The sequence below is a fragment of the Malurus melanocephalus genome, unplaced genomic scaffold, assembly GCF_030028575.1.
Source record: "Malurus melanocephalus ecotype Western Australia unplaced genomic scaffold, MMel_1.1 scaffold_390, whole genome shotgun sequence".
Classification (NCBI taxonomy): Eukaryota; Metazoa; Chordata; class Aves; order Passeriformes; family Maluridae; genus Malurus; species Malurus melanocephalus.
In genome coordinates this window covers 298,772-312,465 of record NW_026623622.1, presented here as the reverse complement: position 1 = coordinate 312,465, position 13,694 = coordinate 298,772, and the positions used below count along the sequence as shown (strand labels likewise).

Here is a 13,694-nt window from a genome sequence, read left to right as displayed (position 1 = left end):
AGATGAGTTCCCTGTTATCTWGAAGAGGTCTAGGGTTACTGCTAAATCTACTCTAAACTGGTTTTGGAATTGAGGATAACTTAATATTTGATTTCTCAATGAATGTAATATGCAAATACCTTTGTTGTGGCAAATCCCTTAATTACCTACCAAGGCACATTACATATTACCACATCAAAGAAAACCAATTAACAAGTGGTAAGATTTTGCTGGAGTTACTTTATAGGTAAAAATGTAACCTACCTCTACAAGTAATTTATTTAAACAATTCTAATGTATTATGCTCTTTGTTGCAGGAAAGAATATTGGGGGACGTGGCCACAAGATTAGTGACTATTTTGAGGTAAGAACTTTTTAAAATTTACTTTGGTTTTAAAATTTCCTTTTAGATTTTTTTTGGATGTTACAGCATTTTTGTTTGTAATGGATAGGCCTCTTGAGAGGTTGCTTCTTTATTCTTCATGTAGTTTCTTCATGTAAGTTTCTGAGTATTAAACCTTGAAGCAGAGGTGCAGTCGTCTCTGGGTGAAGCTTGAACTGAAATGCAAAAACGTTTTCTTTCACAGTTTCCTTTAAGCGGCTAAAGGCTACACAATACAATCTGATTTATAAATTCAGATAAATACAGATGAGTTGTATCATTCAGTAGATGTAAATGTGTTTTGAGAAGATTGACTAATTGGGGGGCCATATCTGCTCYACAGTACCAAGGTGGAAACGGCTCTAGTCCAGTGCGAGGCGTACCTCCTGCAATCCGCTCTCCTCAGAATTCACATTCCGCTCCTTCTTCTGTAAGTCTGGGAACTTCATAACTGCTGGAGATAGTTTTGTAGTCAAAAAATRGCAAGGTGAATAGTCTATATTCAAGGGAAGGGTTTTCAAAGGAAGGAGTCCTGGGAAAGAGTTCATTCTACTAACAGGAAAAAAGAAGTATCAAATCAAGTATTAAAACAAAATTTTTGTGTTAACACTGGGTCATTTTTTCTTAAATAATCTTTTTAAATGCAAAGTGATTGTGTAAAATGTTGACTGAATTTTAAATTGTAATGGCATCTATTCAATAGCMCTCACACCAAAAAAAAGCCGTGGTTATTTACAAGGAAGCTTGAACTCCTAAATTAGGACTTTAAAAGCTCAATTTTTGAAAAGTCATAAATTTTTTTTAATAATTGATACCTAATCTGACTTTAAAATTCTCTTTGTTGGTTGTGATAATTARTTTTTTTTCCTTCTCAKAAGCACAGTTTCAGTGCTCAGCACACCCACATGTTATTCTAAATGGCCAAACAAATTTTGCTAGTTGCGGAAAAGATTTGTTTTCTCTGATGGTAGACCACAGCTTTTATTCCATGTATTTTCAACTTCAGGCATTCTCTTAGTCTTGCCAACAATATGGAGTGTAATACAGATTGCAGAATTTGGCTTGGAAAAGGTCTCATTCACACACACTAGGTTCATTAACAGGATTTGTGTTCTGATCTGCACTAGCTTCCTCTCTCTCRTTCTCCCACGAGAACTGAACACTCCAAAAATAACTCACATTATTCTTGAGTTGTGAAAGCTCAGAATCAGAAAAATAAGTCTAAGACTGACATCACCTTATGTCAGTCTTGTATTGTCTTAAATCTTTCAGTCTGTTTCCCAAAAGTGACAATCTTCGTTTTCTCAGAGAATATATTGCATCCTTCCTGAACTGCAAGTGATATGTAATGCCATACCGATAGCTTTCAGTGCAGTGCTCCAAGTAGTAGCTTGTGTAAATAAATACTCTGATTCTCTCTTCTTTGTGGTTTTCCTGCCAAGAGTTGTAACAAGGCTGTGCGCATAATTAGATTTTACAGTTGTATCTAAAATACTTTGCTTTCATGACTTTCAGGTTCGACAGAATAGTCCTTCTCCTACTTCATTAGCTTTTGGGGACCACCCTCTCACACAACCAAAGCAGTTATCTATTAAAATAACTCAGGTAAATTTTTGAGTAGAGCTGTCCTATATCACTTCAGACTGCAGGAAAAAAAAGGTAGTTATGTTTATTTYTATGTCTTTTAACTTCTTCTAAACTCCTAAAGGCTTTCAAAAGCTTTGCTTTTTAAAATTGCCAAAGCATTTTTCTGTTACGTTCAGCAGCTCATAATTTAAATATCTCTGGTGAGTTTTGTATTCTGCATTTGCTCGKCTTCCAGCAGTGCGCTTCATGACTACATAGATGACCATGTCATTGGTAGGTTTTTGCTCAAGATTGTAGCTGTTGTGTGATCTTAGAAGTAGAGGCTGCTCTTTCAGGCAGTATTTGAATTGACAGCTGCCATTGTCATACTGCATTTAAAATCCGACATTGAAGAAGAAAAATGAGATGGCAATCAAAATGATAAACACACAGTTCTGACGTGACTTTCAAAAGCTGAAAGCAATTGTTTCATCCTCTCTCCTATTTCTGACTTGATCTGTTCTATCTTTCATGTGTTAGCCAGAAAAAGGTTGCTTCACCTGTTGACCAGTAGAGGGAAATGAGTTATTTGACATTTACGTTCTTGCCCTGTTTTTTATGCTTTTTTATGAACAATAACTTCTCAGTTGGTGATGAAATTTTTTAATAGTGGTAATGCTTTGTCCCAACTGTTCACAGTTGTCCTCATAAAGACAGAAAGTGGTTTTGAATAACAACCTTACATGACACTTCCAAAACACYTGAAAATAATATGCTGATCTTGTTGAATATTTTGAAGTAGTTTATTTCTCTGCCTAACAAACATAAGAATAAAGCTGTRATTTTTAAAGGAAGGGATAAATATTTCAAAATGTTCTTTTTAGACTGATCTCACAATGCTGAAATTAGCTGCACTAGAAAGTAATAAAAATCAAGATTTGGAAAAGAAAGAAGGTCGTATAGATGACTTACTCAGGGTAAGTTTTGGGCATGAGGTAAAAGTATTTATTCAGATCAATAAACAGTGAATATGAGGCAAATATTTTAGATTTTTTAAAAATTACCTAAATTAAAAAGAATAACAAGTTTTTAATTTTTGTAATTATTTTGTTAAATCTAAGAAGTGTAAATAATKAAATGTATAAGGTGTTTTTTTCAGTTTCTATGCTATGACTTGTTAATGATTAAATATGTTTATAGACTTCCTGAAGGTACAAAAAAAGCTGATGCAGATTGCAGGCAGTTGATTGATTACTTAAATTCGTATCATAATTTCACCTAATGGGTGGTTTTGGTTTGTTTTTTTGTTCTAATTGTGAATAGCCAATATCAGTGGAACAACTGTTGGCATTTTCAKAATGGAAGCAATTGTGACAGAAATAATTGCAGGCAGTGAATAACTACTTTTAATAAGAAAACTATACTGTGCTCTAAGACCTGTTTCCTTAATGCTTTTGCTCTTGAAGGAAGCATTTTAGAGGTGATGTATAAAAACACGGAATATGAAACAAACTTGTATTCACTAGCTGTAGTCTGTTGAGTTTTTATATGTGTACATACATATGTGCAATACACAAAAATACTAACCATGCAATCATATATTGTCAAATTGTACATGTAAACTGTTTTAACACATGTTYGATAGTATGGGATAGATGACCCTAAACTTTATTTTTAAAAATTTTGTTTTAATCAAAATAATACTRTTGTGGGATTTTTAAGGTAGTAAGCTAAATGTAATTGGAACACTGGGAATTTGTTAAACTTCCTACTCAGATAATTGAAACTTTTATCATTGTGAAATTTTTGCTTTCTTTTAAATTGAAGATGTTAGGATTCACATGACTTCAGAAATTATATATAAAGATCCAACTTTCTAWAAGTTGCTAAAATCTAAACTTTCAGTTTAAATGTAAGTGGAGCCTTAGTGGAAAGCTGAAAAAGAGAATCACTACAGAGCTTTTATATATTCTCTGTATRCTGAATGCTCTGTAATACAGAATGCAGGACAATGTAAAGGAAATAAAAAGGAAGCAGGGCATCCTTCTACAAATTTGGATAGATCTGTGAAATGAAATTTTTGTTTTGATAGATATGTTTATGCATGTTCCTTACTTTGTTCRTGTGAAAGTAGATATGTTTATTTTCTGTTACAGTTGATTTTAAAAATAGTGTTTCAATGTATCTCTTCATATTTTCTATGCATTTGTTAGGCTAACTGTGATCTTAGAAGACAGATAGACGAACAACAAAAACTACTTGAAAAATACAAAGAAAGGTTAAACAAATGTATTTCAATGAGCAAGAAGCTTCTAATTGAAAAGGTAAGTTTAGTACTCTTAAAATMTTTGTGAAAAAAGCTTTGAAATTGCAGTAAAGCTCCATTATGATTCCTTTATTTTCACTTCAAYTTTTTCACATTAGTCCCTTGAGACTGAAATTTCATATCCATGGTCTCTGTCTGGCAGTATTTTCATAAACATGAATAAGCTACGTATAATGTTTAGCCTTTTTCAGATGGTGGAAATTGTACCTTTTTTAATTTAAGGATTTACCCATCATAATTCAGATATAGCAAACCATAGAAGTTAAGAATTCAGTACATGGCATATTTTCTGGACAAACTGTGAGGTCACAGTGGATGAAAGTATTTTTGAATGTAATCTGTTGTGGAGAGGAGTTGGATTATACCTATTTGTGAGACACTTAAGTRGCTAGATGATTTTTGATGCAAAATTATAAAATGCCATGTTAGCTTAAAATTAGTGGGGAAAAGGGAAAAAAAGGTGGCTGTCTTCATGCTACTACTAAGGAAAGATTTTGAAATTTGATGCCAATTGTATTTATGCTAGCAGCAATTCATTACAAGAGGAGGATACCCTGTGTCGCTCCCTCTTCTTTAAAATAGCCTCATTAAAAAAAAAAAAAAAAGGTTAATAGAAAATCATGTTATTACAAATTAAGATACAAAAGAGTTTAAGATAAACAGCCCAAGTGCCTTCCCTAGTGCTAGCTGCTGGATGCCTCTGTCATATACAACGGCACAAAGTGAGCCATTGGAGGATTAAGGAGAGTTTCCTCACTAGCATGTCTTAAATAAATTATTGCAGATCTTTTTAAGTTCTAGCRTGAGGGGAATGCAAGGAAAAAAATGGATCAGGTCTGTTTGGCCAAATAGCAGGTGGTACCTTCATACTGAGAGTACAAGGGATGTTTCTTGTAAAAGGCCCTTCTTCAGTCTAGAAGTCTGGCACAAAGATCCTTAATTTTGAGAATTTCTCACTCTGTGTGTGTGTGTGTGTGTGTGTGTGTGTGTTTGTGATTTTGGGCCATGGACATTTCTTAGGAAACAAGCATTTGTAGCAATCATAGAGGTTTCCTTCCATTCAGTGTTCACAGTGCTCTTTCTTCTGCTGAAGGAGACTAGGCACTCAGGTGCTTGTCACTTCCCAAGGATGGTGTGGTAGCAGTTCTAGTTCTAAGGAGGGCATCTGCTTCTGTTGCTGCAAGTGAATGTCTAATTGCAGTTAAACTTGCCCACAGTGCATTCCCACATAGAGGTTCCTACCCCAAGTCGGTTTGGTACAAATAGCATAGATGCTGTGTCAAGGATGTTTCCAGGCTAAGTATAGGTGCATTCTTTATCTAAGTCAGCTCATGTGTTGTAATAGATATGTACAGACAGAATCTCAGTTACATTCTCAATGATGTTGATACTTTATCAGTTTTTCTGTGTTTACAAATAAAGTGGTTTTTTAATGATGAGCAGCAAACTTCATAGGAAAACTGAGCCAAACTCAGATTTTTTTTTTTTTTGTGCATAAATTGTCTTCTGGTACTGATTCTTACAACTGCAGATGCGATGCTTGAGTTCTGTAGAAATTAGAGTAAATTSAGTAAATGCTACAAGATATTTTCATTTACTCTCCTTTTATCCCTGCCTTAGAAGGCTGTTGGAGGCAAAAAAACCTGAGTGTTTTACTGACTTTTTGAACACTTTTTTGCTATTAAATATGAAATTTTTTTTGTTGTTTTCTTAGAGCACACAGGAGAAGCTGGCAAGCAGAGAGAAGAGCATGCAAGACAGATTACGCCTGGGGCATTTTACAACAGTTCGTCATGGTGCTTCATTTACTGAACAGTGGACAGATGGCTTTGCGTTTCAAAATCTTGTGAAGTTAGTCAATGCTATGTTCTTAAAATTCTCACTAATTGATACTTCCCTCTAGTGGATTTTTTTATTACTAATGTTCTGGGATTGAAACAGCTTTTCATAGGTTGTATTTTGCTTTGCCTTTTGAAGACTGAGAATGGAATACAGAACTCTGTTAATCAGCTGAGGGAATGCTAGGGTTGTGTGTCTTTAAAAAACAGCTCGGTTTCATGTTGTTTTAACTATCTTTAGGAAAAGCATGAATGTAGCAAATAAGCACCACATAATTCTTGAACTCAGCTGATAGAAGGAGCTGTAAAACTAAATCAGTGATTTTTCAGGAAGCTAACCATGGATCACTGATGGTCATTGGGACAGATCAGGTCTGTGAAGTTCTCAGTGGTCACACATGGCAGCAGCTTTTTCAGGCATCCTGCTCCTTAGTGCCGTGAAGGAGGAGTGACAAATCTGGCAATCTTAAAGAGAGGGTTTAGTGCAATTGGATAGGGGAGAGTGAGCACCTGGAAAAGAGCTGCTGTAGCAGATGTGTTGGCAGAGATGGGACCAAGGAAAAGGACTCTGGAAGACTGTCAGACATGGTGGTAAAATAATTATGCAATGCTTTCAAAGGTGTTCTTTGGTAATGAGTCTGATTCAGTCTTTRGAGATACAGATAGATATATACATAGAAAGATACATATATTCTAAAAAGTAATTCACCAAGATTTTAGTTTTTGAAGGACAGTATGTCGTCTTAGCATTATGGGACTGCCTAAAGCACTGTTTTTCTKAACAGTCATAAAAACAGTCTGGGGATGTGTTTTGCATGAAAGCTACAATTGTTTGYCGTATAACCAAACTGATGATTTATTTGGGAATGGCCAGATGAAATTCAGTATTTGGCCTATGAAAATCAGGTACTCTCTGTTGATTCTGTCACAGGAGGTGTTYTGTGGTATAAAAGAAGTTATCCACCATCTCAGATAGATTTTCTTTTCCTAGTGCAGAAGTCATRCATAACACTTCCAAAAACAAAACAACCACAAAACCAAAAAACAAAACCACTAAAAACCAAAACAACACCAAAATAAAAAAACAAACAATCCCTTCCCCCTGCCCCAACCCACCATATATTTAAAGAGTAAATTGTGACATTGATTTTAGCAAAATTTTTCCACCTCATGAAGAACACTGGTATTCTTTCTCCTAGGAAACACTTTCACATGTACAGTAAGTTTTCTAAAATTTCTAAATGCCTTGTCAGTTAAAAGGATAGATCTTTAAAAAATGCAAATTGATGAAACTTTAATAAAGCTTTTTTTGGGGTTTACAGGCAGCAAGAGTGGGTGAATCAACAAAGGGAAGACATTGAAAGGCAAAGAAAGCTCCTGGCCAAGCGAAAGCCTCCAACTACAAATAATTCTCAGGCACCATCTGCCAATTCTGAACCCAAGCAGAGGAAAAATAAAGCTGTGAATGGGGCAGAAAACGATCCCTTTGTTAGACCCAATTTACCACAGCTGTAAGTTTAACATTTCAATCAGTCTTTTACATAAATTCGCAGATATTGTCTATGTGTGTTCTATTCAAATAACAGCATAAAAAGACACTCGGTATATTCAGCAGCTATATTCTCACTAAGGACTTGCTGATGTTAGGGAAATTTGCACCACTGTCTATGAAGTTGTTGTACAGTTGCGCAATTTCTTTTTGGTAAAGTCACCAGAGAAAGGCCTGTTCTGGGTTCGGGCAGTGTTCCTTATGTTGTCCTGATCTAGTAGTGTCCTTATCCTGGTTTCTTATTCTTGTAATGTTGCTGATAGCTATGAACTTTTCTTTATCCACATTGATTTAAGAGCTCCTTCTTTAGCTAGAGATTTTTTTTATGTAACAGTATTTAGTTGACAAAAAAAGCTTTTTTCAGCCTTTAGTATTTGAAGACATGTTTTAAAACAAATGGAAATAATATCTTTTYCCCCCTTCTGAATGCTATATCCTGTGACCAGCTGTCAGAAGTTACTGATCCCATTTTACCTACTGAGAGTGTTGAAATTTTTTTGTCGTTAAAACATAAAGATTGAGAGTTACTAACTCTTCTTTTCCCAGGGACGTGTTTTTCCTGCAGACAGGGTATAATTTAAGGACACAAATATGTGTTCTTGACACTTAATTTGAATATTTTATGAAATAGCTGCTTCAAGATATTAGTTACTGCCCTTAATGCTGAGGCTGCTGCTGATAGTGTATCTTTCCCTAGTTCACTTTTAAGTAAATAATTAGGGTAAAAAAGACTGACAAATTAATCTGTGTTACATAGCAGAAGTAAGCTACATGTGTTGAGCATGGTCACCTGTCACCTCTCATGTATGGAGGTAGTAATTAATACCTCTGGGGACGGAGGCTTGTTGTGGGTTTAAACCTATTGTTTCCCRGCCAAYGYACCAAAAAYGTTGTGGTTCGAACTTGACGGAAAGTCAAAACACCTATGACCTTCCCTACCCCCTGCCCCACCAACGGGGAGGCAGGAGGGAAAGCAAAAGCCCAATTAACACTAAAATTTATGGCTTTTAGATAACATAACATAATTGAGAGAAAGCTATATATATGCTCTAGAAAATGGTCAGACGGCTGAATAACTTAAGTTGCAAAATAGGTTTATTACTGAGGACTACTAAGAATACTGCCACACCAGGGAGGGGAACAAAGATATAGGGACAAATTTACAAGGAGAAAAAAATAAAAACRGACATTTTAAGACACCTGTTATTCTTTCCAGGAACCTSTSTCTCTCTCASGTTTTCCCTCCCCACCCCTCCATGCCTTCCTGTACGCAAGAGAGGCAGGGGATCAAAGTTTAACATAGATCAAACTACTCATAACTGTTATCGTCCAACCTCATAGGAGAAGCGTTCATACAGCTCCAAGCTGTGGAAGGTCTTTTCCCAAGAAACAGTCAGTGTATAACTGCTGATGGCAAGGGATTCTTTTCTTTATCTTGTGGGAGAAAGGAAAAACAGTCCTCCAAGGCCGACTGCATTATTTCAGCACCATAAGGCCACTATCACAAATCTCCTGGCAGAACACAGCTTCTTCTAAGCATCCACTTCAGACATAGGCAGGGGCACCTGTTCCCCCCGCAGAACACAATTTCTTCTCAGCATCAACTTGCTTTTGGGGGGGGTGGCAAACCTCTTCCCCCTTTTTGGCTTATGATCAAGTCCAGTCCTCAAATGCCAGGTTTTTCTCTGAGCAAGGTCGCTCTCTTTTCTATACAGGTCTCCCATTAAAGAAATAKTCCTTTCGAGAACAGCTTGTTTTCTCCATGTYCGAGCACCACAGTACAGCACARCAGTACCTGTCTTCTTACTGTGATCTTGGGTCTCCATTTTTTCTTACATCTCCTTACCCTCCTGCTCTGTTTTTCCCCAGTGCATGACACTAAAACTAMATACTAACAACCTTAAAGCTACATSGCRGCCGCCCCTATCTTGTTTTGAATTCTTAAGTACAAGACCATAYGTCATCACAGAGGTGTARCCAACCKGTGCAATTGGCCCAGGCCTGAYSRGYRGYCTGTCCATCAMCCTCAGAGCCATRATGGATTGGCTCTAAAACACAGGGGGCAGGGCTCSTTTTGCTGGAGAAGAARGAGAAAGCTTCTAGAACTTCYTCACAGGAGCCATCTTTGTGGTTTWTCGGTCCCATCCCCCCACCACCAAAAACCTGACCGAGTAAAACCAGGTCAAGGGTATATAAATTACTCTGGTTAGATCTGCAATGTATACATTTGGACTATCCCTTTGAAGACAGCAGCATGTGTTTTGCATAATACATCATTCTTAAAATTCACATTGTGGAGTTGTTTCGCTGGGACAAAAATACGGTGAAAATACAGTAGTAAGGCTGGAAATGTTAGCAAATCTTGGTTAGTGTTCCTCGTGTTTTGGTAGAGAGCTGAAGAATCATTGCTCATTGTGCCTCTTTAGTAATGCCTAGTGCCTGTGTTTCTTCTTAGACCGTATAGTAGTATTATGTGTTGACTCCTTTCTGCTTCTCAGKACAGAATTAAATGTTTTGTGTGTCTTGGTAAAATATTAATTTTGCACTTCCATTTTAGAGTAAATTTGTCATGCTCTATGTGATTCTCTCCTGTTACATTGTGCTTATCGCTGTTTCTGCATTACTTTGACAGTAATGAGCTTAATTAGTATAGTCAAATGGAAAAAGCTCTGTTTATATGAGACATGAGGAAATGCAGAGCTGCTTGAGATTAATGAACTAAAGTGTAGTGAATTAGTCCAGCATAGGTGYGAGTGATCGTGCAGGTCTATTTTAAATATACAGCTTGCTGGGGCTTGTTGCCACCAGGTGTCTTTACCACTGCATTGTTTGCTTTAAAATGTCTCTGGTTTCTGGTATTGACAAGACAAAATGATCTATRGCTTTGTAACAATCAGTAGTTTTAAAGCTTTTCCTGAAAACAGGTGTCAACTCTTTTGAAACAGGCTGAAGGTGTTGCCTGAGGCATTCTTAAAAAGGACATTGTTTTAGTTTAGATRAATATACTGTCATCTCTGATAGGAATGTAAAAGCAGAATTTTTGCTCTGAAGTTACTGGTATAAAAGTGGCCAGCTTGCTCGTGTCTTGTGAGTGAATGGTGGGTTGGTGTTTCAAGTAACATGGAACAGATGAGTCTAAACACTGTCCTGATTTTCCATCATTYTTTCCCTTTTTGTGGCCTAAGCCAAAGCTAAAGTAGTTCCAATTTTRAGAGTTCTCTTTTCTGCTGAGCAAAGTAACTTTATTAGTCTTAAATGAAAGGAATACATTGAAATGTACGTAAAGAAAAAAAAAATTTATTTGAAGTAGAGGTTGCTTTCTTAGTTAGCCCTGGAAAAAAGTCTCCAAATTCTTTGGAGATGTGGGAGATKGTTCTGTAAGATTATGATGCTAGTCTCCACTTTTTGGAAGCCGCTCTTATTTCATGAGTCAATTACTTCTAGAAGCAATGTTTTATTTAGTTTAGATGGTGTAATCCTTCCTCTGCAGCTTCAGCCATTTCAGTTGTATTCACTTCCCAGTCACCTATTCAAGTGCTCCCCAGTTCCTCCATGGTAGCCTGTATATGTCCTTGTCTTTGCATGCAATTTGGACTAGGAGAATAGAGAGAGCTGGCAGAATTTATTACTGTGGCTGAACAAATGCATCATTTAGCAGGAGCATTCTGTTCTGTATGGAACAAATAAAAATATTTTCAGGAACTTTTTCAGGCTGAAGTGCCAACAATATGTCTGGGCTTTACTGGACAAATAAAGACAGCTCCTTTCCTGAGGCAGTCTCTTTTTAAGGCAAACATGGAAACAATGGGTGAAAAGACATCATGAAAAGTTTTGACTTGGTTGGTGTTAGTTCATCCTTGTAGAATTTTGGGGAACTAGAGTGAGAATAAGCTTGGACCAAAAGAGAAGAGCTTCAGAAATTGTAGCCAAAAAATTTGTATTAGATGTGTGTGTGTTTGGGAGCATGGCTGCATTCTGCTGTGCCTGTGTATCCAGGATGATTTTCCAGCTGGGAAGAGGTGGAAAGGTAGATSCTTGTAAATGTACCAGGCTTGATTGTGGTACAAACCAAGGAATGCATGGCTAGTTTGRGTTTTTTGTCTTTGTATACACTAGTAAAAGAATTTTGATCATAGAGGAAGGTTTAATCTGAACTTGTGAGGAGGAAGTGGAAATAAGACGGGTGTTATGTCTACCCATGCATGTTGTGTCAAAACCTTTAAAATTTGATTGCGAAAACATAAGTCTAAAAGGCCTATTTTTGCTAATTAAAAAAAAAAAAAAAAGAACTTTGGATTGGTGATAATCAAGCAATTCAGGCCAGGAAAGCTGTCCACTTTCTTCCAGCAACAAGTAAAGGGGCACATCATAGCCCTGTATGTCACAAGAGAATTATGCTACATGCACAGAATATGTCCAGTTCCTTTGGGGGGATTTCAGGAATTCATTGCATGTGTTTTAGAGTTTATTTGCTGCAGACAGTTAAAATACAGCATTTATTGTACGGTARTTCTGTGCAGAAAAGGTCATGGTCAGGATCAGATGCTGCCACATTAATTCATGCAACCTGTTCCCAGCTGCCCTTCTTYCCCAGTGCTCYTCAGATTTAGCCCCAGGCCTGACARTCCAGTTTAAGATGGCAGMAGCTTGTTTCTGGTTGACATCCCTATCCTGTGCTCCTCAACCTTTCTCCCTCTGCATTTGATGAGACCTGCGTGTCTCAGGTGATGGAGAAGCAACCCCTTCTGCAGTAAGTGACTGTGTCTTGTAAGTGCCTTGGATGGTGCCCAGAGCAACCTGATCTSGTAGGTGGTGGTGTCCCTGCCCATGCCAGCAGGATTGGAACTAGATGATCTTTAAGGTCCCTTGCAACCCAGACATTGCATGATTCCATAATTCTGTTTTCACAAGGTGGCTTCACCATGCCACTGCCCTGCAAAAGGTSTGGTGAGTGGATGCAGGTGGAAAGTGGTGGGCTGATGGGAAGCAGTCTCTAGGCTGGTRGCATGTTTTCACTCTGCAGTGGGCTTCTACAGGCAGAAAACAGACAGTACGCACACTGTTAYTGGCTTACGGATGTTTGTTGTGTGCTGTTTTAATACAAATTACACTATATTTATAGATAAAAACTAATAAACTCCTAAAAATAAAGTGTTTCTGCATATGAGAGAATACAGTTTTGTTTTTCAGAAGTAAATTAACAAAATCCAAAGTGACTATGTCTGTGTACAGCTCTGTGTTTTATATGCCTTCCTCCGAAATGTGGGGGCCAGTAATGACACTTTAAGATTGCTGTGAAACATGCTGTGCTTCTAATAGAGTTAGATTTGTAAGGAAATAGAAAAATGGAAAACAATCACTTACTGGGTTACAGCATAGAAACATGGAAATAGTTACTTTGAATCTTAATGTTTTCAATATGACGTCTGAGTTGTGCTCTRTGCTCAAGAGGGCTATTTTAGAACATTTTGAAAGGCGATACTTGCTTGAGCTGTCTGGGCACTTTGTTACAATTCTATGTGGACATTTGAGGYTTTATAAAAAGAACCAGATTTTCTGTATTATGTTAGTTTTTAAGAGGATGTGTGGTTCTAGGGCTCTCAGTGTTTACTGAAAGTTCTGATAGGTCATGTCATAAACTTCTTATTTTGAATGTGTTTTACTTCTGGTTCAGCCTTGCAAAGCCATCTAAATACTTACTCTTCTTCCTGAGAAAGACAAACTTTACTATCAGGATTTCTCAAAATGCACAAACCTGTAATTTGTWCTCTAGATAAGAATCTGGAAACAGCAATATTCAATCTTGTACACTTTGGTATTGATCATTTGTCTTTTTTAACCAAGAATTWAATCCACATTAAAATAGTTTGCTGTTTTAATAGAAGTATTGAAAAAGTGTTAGGAATGTTTTTGTGAGTCATTTAGCATGGTCTTGCTAATCTCCTTGATAGTGCAGATATATTAGAACAGGAGTTAGACATTTGTGTCTTACGTTTCTTGCTGTTGCTTGGACTGTACAAAGAATGCATTGCCAGCTTTCCCAGCTATTGAGAC

General features: G+C 36.9%; 1 protein-coding gene across 3 annotated transcripts in view; it reads left to right on the top strand.

The window, feature by feature from the left end:
* Nucleotides 1-13,694, top strand: part of TLK1 (tousled like kinase 1) — a 65,522-nt gene that overhangs the window by 32,531 nt on the left and 19,297 nt on the right. For all 3 annotated transcript variants that reach the window (XM_057379162.1, XM_057379163.1, XM_057379161.1), the window contains exons 5-11: nt 297-343; nt 705-791; nt 1,877-1,966; nt 2,812-2,904; nt 4,141-4,251; nt 5,968-6,104; nt 7,414-7,602. In XM_057379162.1, the coding sequence (XP_057235145.1) occupies nt 297-343; nt 705-791; nt 1,877-1,966; nt 2,812-2,904; nt 4,141-4,251; nt 5,968-6,104; nt 7,414-7,602 (754 nt within the window). The remainder of the gene's footprint in view (nt 1-296; nt 344-704; nt 792-1,876; nt 1,967-2,811; nt 2,905-4,140; nt 4,252-5,967; nt 6,105-7,413; nt 7,603-13,694) is intronic.